This window comes from Pongo abelii, chromosome 2, assembly GCF_028885655.2.
Source record: "Pongo abelii isolate AG06213 chromosome 2, NHGRI_mPonAbe1-v2.0_pri, whole genome shotgun sequence".
NCBI classification, from domain to species: Eukaryota; Metazoa; Chordata; class Mammalia; order Primates; family Hominidae; genus Pongo; species Pongo abelii.
The window spans coordinates 127,209,353-127,229,546 of NC_085928.1; the positions used below are offsets into that span (position 1 = coordinate 127,209,353).

The 20,194-nt window shown below is 37.4% G+C and overlaps 1 protein-coding gene across 9 annotated transcripts in view; it reads left to right on the top strand.

Moving 5' to 3' along the window:
- The window catches only part of SLC4A7 (solute carrier family 4 member 7), a 110,846-nt gene that overhangs the window by 17,748 nt on the left and 72,904 nt on the right, over positions 1-20,194 (top strand). For all 9 annotated transcript variants that reach the window (XM_024244628.3, XM_054552477.2, XM_063722159.1 and 6 more), the window contains exons 2-3: positions 13,914-13,995; positions 17,642-17,788. In XM_024244628.3, the coding sequence (XP_024100396.1) occupies positions 13,914-13,995; positions 17,642-17,788 (229 nt within the window). The remainder of the gene's footprint in view (positions 1-13,913; positions 13,996-17,641; positions 17,789-20,194) is intronic.

Consider the following 20,194-nt stretch of genomic DNA (forward strand, 5'->3'; position numbering starts at 1 on the left):
ATGGCTAATTTTGGTAATTTTTTATAGAGACGGAGCTCCGTCATATTGGCCAGGCTGGTCTCGAACTCCTGACCTCAGGTGATGCACCTGCCTCAGCCTCCCGAAGTGCTGGGATTACAGGTGTGAACCACCACGCCCATCCAAGAAAGTAAAAATTGTAAAGAATTTAAAACATATCTTCTCATAATTAAAATTGTGCACCTTAATGTGCCCCCTTTTCTGTCATATAAAGAGAAAACATGGGCCCTCTGCTTTGTCAGCAGTATCATTTACATCTAGTTACATTCCTGTATTATGTTCCTATACAGAAAAAGTAATTTCCCATCTGTAAAGGAACTTAAATGGATACTACATATGCTTTCTTAATCACTTTAATTCCTGTACAGTTTTCTTTCTTTCTTTTCTTTTCTTTTTTTTTTTTTTTGAGATGGACTCTGGCTCTGTCGCCCAGGCTGGAGTGCAATGGGGCGATCTCAGCTCACTGCAACCTCCGCCTCCCGGGTTCACGCCATTCTCCTGCCTCAGCCTCCCGAGTAGCTGGGACTACAGGCGCCAGCCACCACGCCTGGCTAATTTTTTGTGTTTTTAGTAGAGAAAACCCTGTGTTAGCCAGGATGGTTTCAATCTCCTGATCTCGTGATCCGTCCGCCTCGGCCTCCCAAAATGCTGGGATTACAGGCGGGAGCCACCGCGCCGGCCTAATTCCTGTATAGTTTTCTACCTAATTCAAAATTTCTCGGTTTCCTCCCACTTTGGCCGATTGAAATTCACAATTAGAATTTTAAGCTGTGTAGTATTTTTTTTTCCTGAATTTAAGATTTCAAAAAATCAGTTAATTTGATTATATAATGTAATGATTGTAAAGCAGTAAAAATGTTAGTACTTTTTTTTTTTTTTTTTTTTTTTTTTTTTTACTGTGCCTACCAGTTCAGTTTTAGAAAATGGGAAAATGGTTAGGAAAATTTTGAACCATCTTCTGTAGGTAGCTGACCTTGTGAAATGCTTTTTCAAAAATGTTACATGCTTTTTTATTAAAGTTGTATCTACTTAAAACAAGAATTGATTGTAGGTTTGTGTTTTTTTTTTTTTTTTTTTTGAGACGGAGTCTTGCTCTGTTGCCCAGGCTTGGAGTGCAGTGCTGCGATCTCGGTTCACTGCAAACTCCGCCTCCTGGGTTCAAGCGATTCTCGTGGCTCAGCCTCCCTTGTGGCTGGGATTACAGGGACGCCTGGATAATTTTCGTGTTTTTGGTAGAAACCAGGGTTTCACCATGTTGTCCTGGCTGGTCTCAAACCCCTGACCTCAGGCAATCCGTCCGCCTTGGCCTCCCAAAGTGCTGGTGTTGTAGAAAAAACCGGGTTCTTGTCACACGGCCGGGAAAGATTAGGCACGCAGATACTTTGAAAGGTGAGGGGTTACGAATTTATTGGGCGAAAAAGAAAGAACAACACAGCAAAGTGAAATGGAGTCTTGGCTAACAGGCTGTCCATCTCACCAATTGAATTCCAGGTTACTATCCCGGAACAGGAGGGGCCGGGCTCCTCCCCCACTGCAAATGGCGCGAACTTTTCGCGGTTCCACCCCATCCTCCCAGTGCTCGTAGATTGTCTTGGGAGCCCTTTTTACTTGACTGTCTCACTAGGATTACAGGCATTAGCGACCGCGCTGGGCTGGCTGGCTGGCTTCCTTTTTTTTTTTGAGACGGAGTCCCGCTCTGTTGCCCAGGCGTGAGTACAGTGGTGCGATCTCGGTGACTGCAACTTCTGCCTCCCGGGTTCAAGCAGTTCTCCTGCCTCACCCTCGAGTAGCTGGTAAAGGCGCCCGCCACCACGCCTGGCTAATTTTTGTATTTTTAGTGGAGATAGGGGTTTGCCATGTTTTCCAGGCTGGTCTCGAACTCCTGACCTCTGCCTCGGCCTCCCAAAGTGCTGGGATTACTGGCGTGAGCTACCGCTCCCTGCCTTGATTGTAGTTTTGAAGAATAGACTAAAATGTCACTATTTCACCCTTAATGAATTATCAGTTATCTTTTATATTAAATGTTATATAGATCTTTAATATCTCTAGAGAAACATGGTCTTCGTTGAAACAGACTAACTTATGTATCCTTCTATATTTTGTGTTCATATAAACACAAACTCACAAATGGGTTTTATCTTTCCGAAAACATGAAAATGTGATATTAAAAACAACAGTGTGTTTTCTTTTTTTTTTTTTGAGACGGAGTCTTGCTCCCAAGCTGGAGTGCAGTGGCGCAATCTCGGCTCACTAGCTTCCGCCTCCTGGGTTCAAGCGATTCTCGTGTCTCGGCCTTCCAAGTAGCTGGGATAACAGGCACGCCTGGTTAATTTTCGTGTTTTTGGTAGAGACCAGGGTTTCACTATGTTGCCCAGGATGGTCTCAAACCCCTGAGCTCAAGCAGTCAGCCCGCCTTGGCCTCCCAAAGTGCTGGTGTTGTAGACAAAACCGGGTTCTTGTCATACGGCAGGGAAAGATTAGGCACGCAGACACTTTGAAAGGTAAGGGGTTATGAACTTACCGGGCGAAAAGAACAACACAGAAAAGTGAGATGGAGTCCTGCTAACAGGCTGCCCATCTCACCAATTGAATTCCAGGTTACTATCCCGGAACAGGAGGGGTCAGGCTCTTCCCCGCTGCAACTGGGAACAGGAGGGGTCAGGCTCTTCCCCGCTGCAACTGGGAACAGGAGGGGTCAGGCTCTTCCCCGCTGCAAATGGGAACAGGAGGGGTCAGGTTCTTCCCCCCTGCAAATGGCGCGAACTTTTTGCGGCTCCACCCCATCCTCATCCTCCCAGTGCACAGGCCACTCGTAGATTTTCTTGGGAGCCCTTTTTATTTGGCTGTCTCACTAGGATTACATACATTAGCCACCGCATTGGGTTTGTTTTATTTAATTTTTATTTTTTGAGGTGGAGTTTCGCTCTCGTTGCCCAGGCTGGAGTGCAGTGGTGCGATCTCGGCTCACTGCAACCGCCACCACGCTCGGCTAATTTTTGTATTTTTTGTATTTTTTTTTAAGAGACGGAGTCTCGCTCTGTCGCCCAGGCTGGAGTGCTGTGGTGCGATCTCGGCTCATTGCAAGCTCCGCCTCCCGGGTGCACGCCATTCTCTTGCCCCAGCCTCCTGAGTAGCTGGACTGTAGGCGCCCGCCACCACGCCTGGCTAATTTATTTTTTGTATTTTTAGTAGAGACGGGGTTTCACCGTGTTAACTAGGATGGTCTGGATCTCCTGACCTCGTGATCCGCCCGCCTCGACCTCCCAAAGTGCTGGGATTACAGGCGTGAGCCACCGCGCCCGGCCCTAACTTTTGTATTTTGAGTAGAGACGAGGTTTCGCCATGTTGGCCAGGCTGGTCTCTCCTGAACTCGGGTGATCTGCCCACCTCCGCCCCCGCCTCACAAAGTGCTGGGATTACAGGCGTGAGCCACTGTGCCCAGTCCCTGCTTTCTTAATATTTTACCGACATCTGTTGCATGGGACTTTGTAATTGTAACTCGTTGTTCATAATATCATTATATCGTGGTAATCAGCCATTTCTTTTTTGCTTTCAGATTCTTTGTTTTTCCCAGTTTGAACAGTAAACATTTTTTAAACTCAACTCGTAATCAGTTTATTAAATAGTTAAGCATCTCCGGTGGTAACGTCAGCCTCAATTACTAATGCAGTAGTGATGGAAGTAATCTGTTTAACAATCTTAGAAGGATTCTTCAAGTCTATGAGTTGCTTGTAGATTCTCAACTGGAAGCGATCCCATGTTTTAGGACCTTCACCGTGAGTTTTTCTTGTAGTGATTCTCAAAGTCTTAGGCATCTGAACTGGTCCTTTTAAGATTCCTTTCCTTTGCGCCTCTGTTCAAGCCAGCGCACATCATCTTCGGGGATTTTACGTTGCGACTGCTTAGCATAATTCCGATTTGTCAAATCTCCACCTCTGGTTCTTTCCAGTATCTTTGGAAGCATGGCTGTGGTATTGCTTCCTGACCAACTTGTTCCTCAGTGACACCAAACATCAATGACTCAGGAACATAATGTGAGTCAGGAGCAGGAGTGGGTTGACCAGAGCTCCCCAGTACCTGCGAACGTGTCTTCTTAAAAAACCCCAAACGTTCTTGACTTTATATTTTGTTGGTTTTGTTTCTGTTGAGTAGATACCCAGAAGTTATATTGCTGCACCAAATGTATGCTGAAAAATTTGTAAATGAATTCTTGCTAGTTTACTCTCCAAAGTTTTGGTCAATTTACATTCCCAAGTAGGAAGTACAGGAGTGTCTGTGTCTCCCTATCTTTACTAGTTTTAAATGTGAATTTAAAAAAATTTATGGAAAGAAACATTAAATCTCATGTATGGTCCATTAAAAAAATTTGTTTTACTAATCTGATGGGTCTTAAATTCCATTTGTTGAATATCTAGTGAGAGTGTCCCTTTAGTTATTGGCCATTGGTATTTTTACGTAAGGGAATTACTTGGTTAATGATCTTTTTCTTGAGATGGAATCGCACTCTGTTTCCCAGGCTGGAGTGCGGTGGTACAATCTCGGGTCACTACAGCCTCTGCCTCCCAGGTTCCAGTGATCCTCCCACCTCAGCCTCTCGTGTAGCTAGGACTACAGGAGCATGCCACAGTGACCGGCTAATTTTTTTTTTTTTTTTTTTTTTTTTGGTGGAGATGGGGTTTCACCATGTTGGCCAGCCTAGTCTCAAACTCCTGACCTCAAGTGATCTGCCCGCCTTGGCCTCCCAAAGTGTTGGGATTACAGACGTGAGCCACTGTGCCCAGCCATGGTTCATATTCCTAATCCATTTTTATATACCATTTTTCCTTTTTATGTATTTTTTTTTTGTAAACGAGGTCTTTCTGTGTTGCCTAGGCTTGTCTCAAAATCCTATCCTCAAGCCATCCTCCAGCCTTGGTCTACCAAAGTTGTAGGATTATCACCATTCCTGGCCTGTTACTGCTTAAAGAAAAGCTATTGGTTTTAATTTATCTTGTAATTGGCTGCCTTCAAATGAATCTGTTTTTTTGTTTGTTTTGTTTTGTTTTGTTTTTGTTTTTGTTTGAGACAGTGTCTTGCTTTGTCACCCAGGCTGGAGTGCAGTGGTGTGGTCTTGGCTCACTGCAACCTCCGCCTTCTGGGTTCAAGCAATTCTCCCTGCCACAGTCTCCCAAGTAGCTGGGATTACAGGTGTGAGCCACCATGCCTGGCCAAATGAATGTGTTTGTGTGTGTGTGTGTGTGTGTGTGTGTGTGCTAATTGGATGAATCTGTCATTCTAGGTACACAGTCACATCATCTGCAAATAAAGATAATTTTGTTTTTTTGTTCTATTTTCATTAGCTCCACATTCAAATTGATGGATTTTCCTGTAGACAGTGGAATCTTACAGCTCGCGTAACAAGTGATATCTTCAGTGTTTTACACTTTAGTATGTTTGCTCTTGGTTTCTGGTTATAATTTTATTACTTTTGAACAGGTTCATTTTATTTTTGTTATACTTGAGTCATGTTGTAAAGGTCTACTGGGAGTCTTGAAGGAATAATAAAAGACACACATCTAGACACATCTTGGTGGAATTATTGAGCCAGAAGTGGAAAAACAAAGAAACAAAAACCTGGTGGATATTAGGCTTCTGGTCAACAGCACTAGATTCTTAAAGGCCATGGCACAGTACCTGAGAGAAGGTATCTATCCAAAATACGTATCGAGTAAAATGATTTTTGAACATGAAAAGGTTTTCTTTATCACCCATATATTCATTGTGGAGCATATTTCTCAAGGCCTTCTTAAATGAAAATGAGAAAGGAATAATATGAGCTGAACATCACTCAGACAAATTAGGGGAAAACACCCTTGATAATAAATTAATAGAGGGATCTACTTTACTTTAGTGTTTGAAATAGTCTCTTGTGAGCAGTAGGGATTTGGTGACATTGATTCAGATGGTCCAATTTTAATTATTGGTTCTGCACAGACAATACAGTATTTAATTCTAGTACTTCAAATGCTTTTTAATATGAGTTTTCAGTTTTAGAATTAACCAGAGGACACAGCTTAGAAGGCTTTATTATAAATATTGAATGGAATGTAAATGTTATGCATCTTGATACAAAAAAATATAGGCCCGGTGCAGTGGCTCACACCTATAATCCCAGCATTTTGGGAGGCCCAGGCGGGTGGTTGTCTTTTGGGGCCAGAAGTTTGGAACCAGCCTAGCCAACATGGAGAAACCTGGTCTCTACTTAAAATATAAAAATTAGCCGAGCGTGGTGGTGGACGCCTATAATCCCAGCTGCTAGGGAGGCTGAGACATGAGAATCGCTTGAACTTGGGAGGCAGAGGTTGCAGTGAGCTAAGATTGCCACTGCACCCAGCCTGGGCGACAGAACAAGACCCTGTCTCAAAAAAAAGTTATATATATATATATATATATATATAAATAAAACACTGAAATGTGGAAGAGTGATTGTAAATGAAAGGATATGGGTGTGTTGGAGAAAATTCTTTTCTTTTTGTGGAACAGATACTGTCTAAAATTGATAAACCAAGACGTAAAATAAAGTATTTAAAGTTATAATGGCAACTCTAGCAACTAAAAAGTTACAAGACACAACAGAACATAGTTATATCTCATGAGTGGAAGTGGGAATGGGAGGAATGATTGCTTATTTGGGGGCACTTCTGTAACCTTGGATTTTTCTACCATTTACAGATTAATTTGATAAATTACTTAAAAATGTAGTTTCAGTGAAAAAAGCAAGTTATATATAAAACAGTAAGTGTGTAATGAATGCTATCTTGTTTGTAAGAATATATATATTTCCATTTGCATAAAAATATTAGAAGGCTGAAAATGGAGTGAAGAGACCAAGGGATCAAATGAGATGTTTGTGTGTGCCTGCTATTAAATAAAATTATACTGAAAATAAATCTTTAAAGAATTAGCCAAACGAAAGCCTATTGGTTAAAGTTTATTTGTTGAGCTACTTTATATTTTTATTTTATCAAATAATGTATTAAACTAAAACTAACTTCACCATTTCACCTATAAACCTTGATTTTTAAAATTTTATTGGAATATTGGTTTGGTGGTGTCAATGATAGTGTTAAAATGGGAAATGTTGGAAAAGTGTGTCTTTCTTATTTTGGTGTATAATATTTTGTTTTGTATTTGGGAAATTAAAAAGTCTCTGTGCACCTAGTTTCTTCTTTTCCCTCTGGGGTTGCTTAACCTTCCCTTCCTCCCACTCAAATCCCTATGCTTATGGTTTTTATAATCCAGTGGGGGAGGAGAGGATATGTGCTTGACCAGGAGGTTAAGCTCTTAAGTACTGGTGGGGAGGGCCAAGATTTTCCATAGGAAGTATGTTTCAAGAGGTCATTTTGGATTTTTTTTTTTTTTTAGATGGAATCTCGCTCTGTTGTCCAGGCTGGAGTGCAGTGCAGTGGCATGATCTCAGCTCACTGCAGCCTCTACCTCCCGGGTTCCAGCAATTCTCTTTCCTCAGCCTCCAGAGTAGCTGGGATTACAGGCGGGCACCACCATGCCTGGCTAATTTTTGTGTATTTAGTAGAGGTGGGGGTTTCACCATGTTGGCCAGGCTGGTCTTGAACCTGACCTCAGGTGATCTGCCCACCTCGGCCTCCCAGGGTCCTAGGATTACAGGCATGAGCCACCTTGCCCAGCCAGAAATTGGTTTTTAACCTGATTGTTTGCAGATGTTATTTGGGGCTTAATGTATTGAGAATTTAAAAAAATCATTGACTGACATATGTCTTATTCTTGTATTTGATTCTTTAGATTTATGTTTATTTGCCAAGTATATATCATACATAACAAGGGTGAAGATTTCAAATATGTAATTAATTATATGTGTTATTTAGCTGTTGATGTTATTGGGATTTTTATTCTTGGAGAAGTTTAGAAGCCTTAGTTCTATTTGAAGTGTATGACATGTCTATCACCTGTTACGTACAGTCAGTCTCCCTATGTAAAGTTGTGAAAGATTTATTTATTATTTTGCTACTTATTTAGTGCATGTCATCAGTTAATTCTCCAGGATGAGCTGGGTAGTAAGACTTTAGCTGTGGGATATAAATATTTTTAGAGAAAATATTAAATATCATCTATTTTGCTACCTTATAGAATTGAGGGTACCAAGAAACAAATCTGTATACACAAAGAGCACTTTGATGAAGCAGTAAAAACTAGTTATCTTATTAAATTTTTGCCTTTGTGTATTGCTTTAATATTTTGAATGACAAAATAAGCATTTGTAAAAACATTTCTGCTGCGTATCCAAATAGAATGATTGGAGAAAAATCACTGGTTAATTGCCTGAATTGTGAACTCAACTAGCTGTTATTTTCATGGAACACCATTTTTACCTGAAAGAAAAACTGACAGACTTGGTTAATCATACTTGGGCATTTGACAGGTATTTTGTCAAAAATGAATGAAGTGAACTTGTCACTTCAAGAAAAACAACTGATAGTATTTGTTACCCATGATAATAATTCAAGCTTTCAGGCAAAACTTAGAATTTTGGAAAACTTGCATCTGCTAACCTGACTTTGATAATTTCTCAGTACTTGGACTTATGAGATTGTTGGTGATATTATTAACAAGTGTGATTTAAAAAAAATTTTTGATATTGTTTAATGAAATGTGACATTTGGAAAAGCTCTAATACCCTGTGAACACATACATTCCAAAAATGTGAGAGATCCATTCAAAGTGCATAGTAGACAAATGGATTTTGATGTAACAATGTGTAAAATGTTCATTTGGAATGGTTTCAGATTCTACGCTGCAACTATTAAGACACAATATACTTGTTGAATTTGATGAAATATCAAAGAGGAATGTCCATAGCTATCTGAAGAGAATATTGAAATATGCCTCCCCTTTCCAGCAGAATATATGTGTGAATCTGGATTTTTAAATGTACTTTAACCAAGGGCAGATCACATCAGATTGACTGCAGAAGTAGATATGAGAATCCGGTTGTCTTCTATTAAATAGGTTAGATCATTGAAGAGATTTGTAAAAATGTAAAACAGAGGTATTCCTCTAAGTTTTGTCTTGTTTTTGAAAAGTTATTTTCATTAAAATGTTATGTATATTAACATGTAATGGCTTTATTATTGTGTAAATAATTCTGAATAAGTACTTTGAAGTTTTCTGTTTTAATCCTGATGTGGTAACTTATATAAACCAAGGTCCTTTGAGGTCTTCAGGAATTTTTAAGAATGTAGAGAAGTCCAGTAGTTAGAGGGGTGCTACTCTTTTTTTTTTTTCTAGCTATTGTCCATATTAATACTTTGTTTTTTGGTTACAATGATAATTATAAACCATACTCTCACACATCCATCCACATATATTCTTAGAGTATGCACTCTTTGTACTAACATTGCAGAAAGGTTTTAGTTGAAAACGGATTGCTGCATTCCTCTTGGTATTTTTACTTATAACTAAATGTGTATATTACTTTCCAAATCTGTTATGCTGTGACCCTGTGTAGGTTGTAGTTATTAGCTTGGAAGATTAGGTAACTTAGAACACAGTGATTGGCTGTACCATAAAAGTAACTTAGAAGAATTCATCTCTGCAAAGCACAGTGACCTAAATCAGATATGTGCTCACTGTCCCTGGAATCTTCAAGGGACTTACTGCGTTACATCATCAGAAACAAGGCATTTCTATATTACTATGGAAAGATTTCGTCTGGAGAAGAAGTTACCTGTATGTACCTAATTATGATCTTATCTTTTATTGACAAACGAATTTGAATCAGAGTTTAACAGTGAAGCTTGAAGAAATGTCAGGCTTATTAGCACTGGCTTAGAATAGTATCATCCTTTGTGTCCTTGGCTGTGGAAGTCATCTGTTGAAGAGTAATTCCTTGTGTAAAGTTAAAAATAATTGTAGCATCTTTATTCTTCTATAAAACTAACTCTTTGGATAGTTAATATTACTTGAACGAGTCTTTAAAAATTATTTGGTTAAGATATTAGGAAAGATATCACTTTATCTTAATGGTTAAATGTGTTTTGAAGCTAAAGTGTTTGATAACTATGAAATTACTCCATATGGTTCATCATAATTTATGGGAGGCATTACTTTAGGCTATAGCCATATGTCTTATATAATGGAAAAATTAATTTGTGACAGGGATCTCTGATGGCTGTTTTAATGGATTTTTGTAAACCTTAGGGTGTCAAAAGGATATTAGACACTATATTTTAAAGGAATCTTTTAACATCCTTTTTTTCTAATACTTTGCTTTTGGCATGTTAAGTGTCATTTTTGATAATTTGACCAACAAAAATACAAATTGTGGATTTTGCTTTTTCAGGCAAGATAAATAACTATGAGAGGAATTAGTAAAACATCTTATGAAGGCATAAATCTGTTTCTAACAAAACTAGATTTGATTTTGCTGGGATTTGCATGTTGAATTGAATTTTGATTTTGTAATGTGTTGATGCTGGGTTTTTAAATTTATGAACTAGGTTTTTTTGTTTTTTTTTGAGACAAGGTCTCATTCTGTTGCCCAGGCTAGGGTGCAGTGGCGCTCTAAGCGCTCACTGCAACCTCCACTTCCTGGGTTCAAGCCAAGTAACTGGAATTAAAGGCATGCTCCACCGCACTCAGCTAATTTTTGTATTTTTAGTAGAGACAGGGTTTCACCATGTTGGCTAGGCTGGTCTTGAACTCCTGACCTCAAGTGATCTGCCTGCTTCGGCCTCCCAAAGGCTGCACTCCAGCCTGGGCGACAGAATGAGACTCTGTCTCCAAAAAAAAAAAAAAAAAAAAAAAAATTTAGTTATGCAAGTTACACATGAAAACACTGTCACTGAAAACTGAAACAATAACAATAAATTAATATTCTAACTTGACTTCCATTCAAACCCAGTTCCCTTTCCAGAAAGGAGCAGTTAAGAATTTGGTGTGTATCCCATCAAGCCTTTTCCCCTGCTTTTTACTTAATACAAATAAATACATATGAAAACATGTCTATGGAAATAAAATTTTGGTTTAGTCTTGTAAATATTTTTAACATAAACTTGATCTTATTCACTACAATGTGCTTTTGCAGTAAACAACTATCTTTGAGACCTTACCAGGACACATAGATCTACTTCCATTCTTTGGGTCTGGTTTCTCAAACTGTTTCCTAGCACTCCTTGGTATCAGATTGTCTCCTTACTGTTGACACACATTTTTGTTTCACTTTTTTAAATATTGGAAACAATGCCTCATTGAAAATGAAAGTTCAGAAAAGTTGAACTTTCTCTTGCCCAAAACTTCACAGACAGTATATAGTGGGAGCAGCCTGTGTAGACCATGAGAGGATGTGCTCTTTCTTTTTTTTAACATGTCATGTTTGGTACATGTGGGAGCATTTATCTATGATAGATATTTAGAGGTCGAAGGGCATGTGTATTTTAAATAGGTATAGTAAATAATATATTTGTAAGTATTGTGAGATTATATAACTTAAGCTGTTTTTGAGTCCTTTTTGTTGTTATTTGAAGGTGAGAGTTAATTGTTTTGCTTCATATCCTGGCAATTGTGCGACCTAAATGAAAGGTTGGAATGGGAGCAGTTAATCCCTTTTAGAATAGGCAGTATGCTACCTCTCAGGATACAACTTCTGTGCCTTTTACTTAGGAGAGCTTATCTTTTGTACCTGTGCATGTTCAGAGACTAAATGACATGAAGTCATTGAAACACCTAGCTCTAGATTTTAGAATATGACTTGGTTGATGGATGGAAATTATTATTCATTCTTGCACTTTTGGAGTTTGGTTTGGTTTCCTACTTTGGCTTTTCCTTGTTACTGAGGAAGTGAATGCTGTAAGGCGGCTTGATTAATTTGTCTGTCTTGTTTTTTATTAAAAAATATTTTTTTTCTTTCTTAAGACAGAGTCTCGCTTTGTCTCCCAGGCTGGGGTAAAGTGACATGATCTCGGGTCACTGCAACCTCTGCCTCCTGGGTTCAAGTGATTCTCCTGCCTCAGTCTCCTGAGTAGCTGGGATTACAGGCGCCCGCCACCACGCCCAGCTAATTTTTTTGTTTTTAGTAGAGATGGGGTTTTGCCACCTTGGCCAGGCTGGTGTCAAACTCCTGATCTCAGGTGATCCACCAACCTCGGCCTCCCAAAAGTGTTGGGATTACAGATGTGAGCCACCATGCCTAGCCTTAAGTTTGTTTTTAATTAAAAATTTTATTAAATAAATGGAGATGGGGATCTTGCTATGTTGTCCAGGCTGGTCTCAAACTCCTGGCTCAAGTGATACTCCTACCTCAGCCTCCCAAAGTACTGGGATTTCAGGTGTGAACCACCACACCCAGCCCATCTTCTTAGTCCATTGTATGAAATTGTCTCATGGTCTACATGGCCTGCTCCCACTCCTTTAAATATGGAACTATAGCCAAGTCATTTAATATCTCTGTTACCTATATTAAATTGAACACCAATCATTCAGTCATATACATGTATCTCCTGATATCCAAATATATTTGATTTACAGTTTGGATATCTAGCCTTTAGAAAGTAAATTTGGATATGAAAAGATCTGCATTTTCTTAATATACTGTGTCCTGTTCTTAGTTTTGGGTAACAAATAGTGGTAGTTTGGATAGCAGGGAATTTATTTGAAAATTTAATCAAATCAGTTCAGTTCCTGAGTTTACTTACTGAGAATTTGGACACCAAGAGTTTCCATAGCAGCAACAATTGTATCTCAGTTTACTTTGTATACATTTTTAGACGGAGTTTCACTCTTGTTGCCCAGGCTGGAGTGCAATGGCACGATCTTGGCTCACCAATACCTCTGCCTCCCGGGTTCAAGCAATTCTCCTGCCTCAGCCTCCTGAGTAGCTGGGATTACAGGCGCGCGCCACCACACCCGGCTAATTTTGTATTTTTAGTGGAGACGGGGTTTCTCCGTGTTGGTCAGGCTGGTCTTGAACTCCGACCTCAGGTGATCTGCCCACCTTGGCCTCCCAAAGTGATCCAATTACAGGCGTGAGCAACCATGCCCAGCTTCAGTGACTTTTTGAGGGAAGGGTATTTGTTCTTCTCTCTCTAGCAGTGGCATAGAATCTTGTGTATAATAAGTTAATAATAAGTAGTTAATGATGATTAGAATGTCCTTTTGAAAGTTACTACAAGTTGAGAAGGGAAGTTAAAACTAAAATTTTATCCTTTTAAAAATAGCCTATACAACATTTTCTAATAAATATGTTTAGTCTTTTTGTTGAATTGAAAACAGAACAAAATTATGAAGGTGGGATTTTCACAACTGCAGCTAGAATTTCCCTAGAGGTTAAATTTTGGCATGAATTTTACTTTGGGGGAAAAGAAAAAGTTCTTTTAACTTTTGTTAGCTCTTGATTAATCAGTTAAAGTGGTACTGCATGTTGAGTCTGCTTATTTTTGACAATTTTATGTTTGACCATAATTCAATCCAGTATAACTGTTTGCTGTTATTTCGGAGACTTAAGAGCAAAGATCAAGAAAGAAAGCATTCCATGTTGACATCTAAGGATTCCTCTCACATCACATTTTCTTTAATCTCCGACCCTGGAAGGTCTGTCTTTTGAGGATGAAATGAATATATTACCAGTTGTTTAGTAATTTGCATGGAAAAACCATTTAAAAATCTTTGCCATTTCACTTCTTATTCTGGGATTTTTGAATGGTCTTCTGTGGATTTAAAAAGCCTATAAACATAATTTTAAAAGAATGCAGTTAGCTGTAATGAGTTCAGTTATTTGAGAGAAAGCAGTCTGTTTTATATTTTGTTGCCATTTCAAAGGATGCATATAATAGGTCCTCAATAGATTGTGATCTCATGAGTCAATGAGAATAATTTGTTTTTAGGGTCCTGATGAAGAAGCTGTTGTGGATCTTGGCAAAACTAGCTCAACTGTGAACACCAAGTTTGAAAAAGAAGAACTAGAAAGTAAGTTGGTTTAAAATAACTTACTTTGCTTAGTAGGGTAATTTACTAATTAATGTTTGTAAGCATCCTTTTAAGTTTTACTTAGTATTTGTTGAATTTTTTTGTTATTGTTGTAAGGTAAAGCGTACATTTAGTACATTTAGAAGAGTGCCATTTGAAAGTATTGGCAAAAGATAGAGTTCAGAATGCTTCTCAAAATTTAGTGATGGTTACCATTAATTACCTTAACTTGGAAAACTGAAGGGACACAGTCACAAAATTAGTTAACTCTTTTATTTTTTTCATTTCTAGCAGGCTGAGTAATTTGTTTTATGAGTACACTAGAGTGCCAGACTAATAAACCACAGTTATCATTAGTTGTCATCTCAACATTCATTTTATAGGTGTTACATTAGCCTTTTAAAATGTTGCAATAACCTCTCCATAGAGTTTTAGAGCAACTGAGTTATTTGCCCATCTTTCTTCCTTAGACAGGAAGAAGTCCTGGCAAATGGTTTCTTTTCTTTTGAAAATAATTTTAGTTTTACAGAATAGCTGCAAAGGCAGCACATAGTTCCTCCATACACTTCACCCAGTTTCTCCTAATGTTAACATTTTGTGCAGCCATCATACATTTGTGTAAATGAAGAAATTAACATTGGTTAATTACAAATTTAATTAGAATCTGAGTAATTACTAGTTTACTGTTAAACCACAGATTTTATTTAGGCTTCACTAGTTTTTCCACTAATGGCCTTTTTCTGTTCTGGGATTCAGTTGATCCAGTTCAGGATCTGTAACAGTACATTTAGTTGCAAGTCTCCTCAGTCTCCTAATCTATACCAATTTCTCATTCTTTTTTTGTTTTTCATGACCTTAATGCTTTTGAAGAGTAGTGGTTAGATATTTTGTACAGTGTTTCTCAGTTTGGGTTTAGTCTGATGTTATGGCATGAATAGGTGGAGGTTATGGTTATTTGGGAAGCATACCACAGAAGTAATGTTCCCTTTTCAGTGCACCATATCTGTGGACAATATGATATCAACATGACTTATTATTGATGATGTTAACCATGAACATGTGGTTAAAGTGGTGTTTATGGCAAATATTTTGATAGACATTTTTGGGGGATGTTTATAGGAACTATATCCTTAAGTTAAACTCTTCTGTGAGAGCTAGTACTATATTGAGTTATTGTTTATTTTAATAAAAAAGAGATGGACAGAGAAACAAAGTTTCATTTATGTTGTAAATGTTTTCATTTATATTGTAAGACTTTTTTTTAAACTCTAAAAGATTTTTTTTTTTTTTTTTAACTCTAAAAATTGGCTTTAAGAGCCTAGGCTTGTTAGGGTTTCCAAAAAGAACCTCAGTTATCTAGAAGCTTATGGTTAGATCCTGTGAATTATAGGAGCTAGGGAGGTTAAAATTTTTGGTAGTAATTTTACTAATTCAAATGTACAGTCATACATTTAATGTTTAATGTCAACCCTCACCTGTACATAACTTGGATATTCCTTCGCTTCCTTTGGTTATCACAGGCCCTAAGCGCTGCATACTTTGTACACATCTACAAGTTTGGTATCTAGTTTGAGGGAGAGATTAAGTTTAAGAGAGTTTGAGTAAATAGTCTTTTGATACAATAAAGTAAGGGCAGAAGAAAAAGGAAAGAAAAAGAAAAAAATTAAAACAGAGGACACTAGAGTAGAGGCAATAGTAAAAGAAGAAAACACAATAAGCCTTAATCTACCAATCTTTGGATTCTAGCGTGTTTTTATTTATTTTATCTATCCCTTTCTTTCTAAACTGCACACTCATAGCATTCATTTTTATCTTGGTGCATTGGGGCTTCTGTGCCAAGACCCATTAGTACTAATTGGAGGAACAACTTTGTAATTCCCAGTGCAGTGATGGGAATTTGACTCTTTAATTTCCACTTTTCTTTATGTTTCGAAGGAAATAATTTCATTAAAATAAAATTGAGTTTTGTTATATTTGTTTCTTATTACTTTTTAAATGAGATTCACATAACATAAAATTAACCATTTTGAATTATACACTTTTTAAAATGTATTCACTATATTATGCAACCAACACCACTGTCTAATTCTCGAAACATATCTATAATTCCAAAAATAAACCCTGTATAATTAGCTTTTACATTTGGAATTTTTGTTTTCTAGTAGTTGAGATTTAATTCCGTAGACATTTATCGAGTACTTACCATGTGCTAGGCTGAGTACTGGGAGAAGTTTAAACAAATAATTTTAGTTCAGTATGTTTTGTTAAGTTGTCCCTCTTTTAATTTAAAAGGTGATTATTTATGAGATTAATATATTGGCAGCTGAAATAAGATGTCAGAGTATCACATTTTTCAGCCTTACCTGGGGACATGAGTGTTAGGCAACTCAAATTTTATGCTGCTCTGTGCCTGTCCGAAAAATGGCATGAAATCTCCATAAGTATTGATTTTGTGGTTACAAGTAAATGTTACTGAGTCAGCAACTTCACAAATATGGAATCCCATGAATAATGAGGATCAACTGTACTTTCAAATCACACATAAAGATGGCAGTCCTAAGTTTCTTGAAATACTTATTTTCTGAGCATCTTATGGAATTTTTAGGAAAGGAATGTCATTAATCATTTGTATTTCAGCCTATTAACTTTTTAAATTGTGTACATAGTTGCAGATCAGTTGACCTTGTACTTCACATCCCTCTTCACTCAACACTCATTTGATATTTGACATAGTGCTCCTAGCTCTGTAGTTTTCCTAGTTCAGTTTCATCTAGTGGGCAAAAGCAGACTGCCTTTCATAACTATTTTGTTATTATACTGCAAAGTTAGGATAATGTAATATCAGCAGTAGCTTTTTCTAGTTTAAAAGCATGCAATAACTTTACTTACTGCTTTTTTATTTAATCTGACAGTTTCTAACCTTTATTTGGATTATTTACATTTAATGTAGCTCTCAGTAATTTGGACTTTATTTTTATTTTGGTCTTTATTGATTTTTTTTTTCAAAACTCTAAAAAATTAGTAAATAAATATTTGTAAATATTTATACATTATATTTATTATAAAGTAATTGTTACTAAAATGTTATTTATACATTATATTTATTATAAAGTATTTAATTGTTATTAAAATGTATCTCTTAAGGACCTCTACTAACTATGGTTGGCCATAAATGTAGATGGAATAAATATATGTCTATATAGTATGATCTCAGATGGGCTAAGCTCTTCTTTCTTAAGATATCTTTTTAGGCTGGGTGCCGTGGCTCACGCCTGTAATCCCAGCACTTTGGGAGGCCGAGGTGGGCGGATCATGAGGTCAGGAGTTCAAGACCAGCCTGACCAACATGGTGAAACCCCATCTCTACTAAAAATACACAAACAAAACCAAAAAAAAGATATCTTTTTAGATGTGCAAATACTTACATAAGTGATTTGTAGATTTAGTGTAATCATCTGTCAGTGATATTAGCCCTGGGCACAATATTCTGTGTAGTGCTTTGTAAAATAAGAGAAGTAACTGGAGACTACCATTGTTAATTACGTGAACTTATATTCTTTATCAGAGTAGATTTTGGAGTACTTTTGTATATGTCACTTTTTTCTCTTTTGGAAAGCTAGTAATATGTTTCTGAACCTTTTAATAGGTCATAGAGCTGTATATATTGGTGTTCACGTCCCGTTTAGTAAAGAGAGTCGTCGGCGTCATAGGCATCGCGGACACAAACATCACCACCGGAGAAGAAAAGATAAAGAATCAGATAAAGAAGATGGACGGGAATCTCCTTCTTATGGTAAGAGAAAACAGTTCTTCTTTAGCAGTTTAAAGTTCCTATTTTCCTGGAAAGTATTTTCTTTTAATTGACTATTTCTTTTAAAAATTGTATGTATGCAGTAATGTAGTCACATTGTATGGGGAATGTATTGTATTGGGGAATAACAATTGAAGTAAGAATTTTTTAAAAATAATTTTTATAAGAAAAATCTTTATAGGTCAAGATCTCTTTCATATAAGTGAAAAAATAAAGGGCTTTGTTTTCTTCATTGAATCCCATCCTTGAAATTGTAAAAGTTATGCCTAGTCACTTAGGCTCAAATTTAGTAGTGTTTCATTTTCTTTACTAAATTTTTAATTACTTACATATGCAATGGATAGACATTGGGAATGCGAAGGCTGTCATGGAAGTGATTAAAGTTTTTTTCCTTCTTCTTCTGTTTTTTTTTGAGATGGAGTCTTACTCTGTCACCCCAGCTGGGCTGGAGTGCAGTGGTACGATCTCGGCTCACTGCAACGTCTACCTCCAGGGTTCAAGCGATTCTTGTGCCTCAGCCTCCCAAGTAGCTGAGATTACAGGCACACGCCACCATGCCCGGCTAATTTTTGTATTTTTAATAGAGATAGGGTTTCACCATGTTGGCCAGGCTGGTCTTGAACTCCTGACCTCAAGTGATCCACCTGCCTCAGCCTCCCAAAGTGCTGGGATTACAGGTGTGAGCCACCATGCTTGGCTGTTTTTTTCCTTCTTACACCACAGTTTTGGCCAGAAGATTTTATCCACTAGGCTGGATTATTTGGTTTTCTGTGCAAAAAAGAGTACTCTTATTTGATAATATTAGTTATATAAAAGGACAGGGTTTTTTTGTTTGTTACTTGAAAGCAGAGAAGTTAGCGGTACCAATAGAAATCAGAAAGAAAAACAGGGACAAGACTGTTATCTGATGACAAGCATAGATAGCCATGTTTTAAGTGGCCCTGAGAGTGGGAAAGGAAAGAGCCAAAAAAAAGAAAAGGCTGTAAAACCTGAGGAGGATTCTTAGACATTATACTTAGTTAGCATACAGGGCATTATTAGTATAAGGCCATCTGTACATCATGGGTCCTAGTGTGTGCTTTCTAGCAAAGAAAGCTATGTGCTATGTTAGCCACATCCTATAGGCGGTTGCGTGCTATGCTAAAAGAAACTTTTTGTGAAGAGGCAAAGAACAAAAAAATTGTTATGTATGATATAGTTACTGCATGAACATAGGAAAGAAAATACTGATGGCATAGTAAAATCTAAAGTGCAAATTCTGTGTCTAAACATTCTACCAAGCCCTAGACAAATGGTCTTATATTTAACCATCTTAGTATTTTTAATATATAACAATCTTAGCATTTTAAAAATACAGATATTAAATTCATTTTATAGATCAGGAAACTTCAGCCCAGCGAGACTGACAGGAATCTATTAAGAAACTCTACTCAGCTGGGCGCAGTGGCTCATGCTTGTAATCCCAGTACTTTGGGAGGCTGAGGCGGGTGGATCATGAGGTCAGGAGTTCAAGACCAGCCTAGCCAACATGGTGAAACCCCATCTCTACTAAAAAAAAAAAAAAAAAAATTAGCTGGTTTTGGTGATGGGCACCTGTAATCCTACCTATTCGGGAGGCTGAGGCAGAGAATTGCTTGAACCCGAGAGGCAGAGGTTGCAGTGAGCAGAGATCGTGCCACTGCACTCTAGCCTGGGCGACAGAGCAAGACTCTGTTTAAAAAAAAAAGGAAAGAAACTCTACTAAGAGATACTGATGACCTAGTAAATCTAGTAAATATAATACTAAGTGGTCATGTAGCTAGCAAAGGAAAAACAAACACTGAATTCGGAAAGGGTCACTAGTGAACTTTTTTTTGGTGATACTAAGTAATTTAGAATTAAAAAATACTTAAACAGTAAAAAACTGTTCTATATATCGCAGCCATTCAGTTTAGGATATCCTGGGTTCTTCTGTGAATAAATGGATCAGTATGCTTCTCTAATTCATACTGAGTAAAAAGGCACACTGTATTTTTATGGACAGAAATGTTGTTTACTTAACTCTTAGTATATTGATATGTTCACCTAAGTATGTGGTTTGATGTTTTAAGCTAGGATATGGGATTAAAAGTGTTAAGTATAGGGGCTTCAAAAATAGATTATAATGGAGAAAATATTTGACTTTTCAAAGGAATAACTATTCCTAGAAAAGATTTATGTCCCTGAAGTTTTTGTTTTAACTACCAATTTGTATCCAAGAAAGTGCTAAAAATGAAGTCTCTTCGTTTCTGCTCTCTAAAGGGTTTACACAGGACTTTGCTTCTAAACAGGATGGAATAATGGGGATGAAATTTTCTCATCATTTTATTTTAATAATTATTCCTATTTGGGGGCTGTTTTCCACTGCAT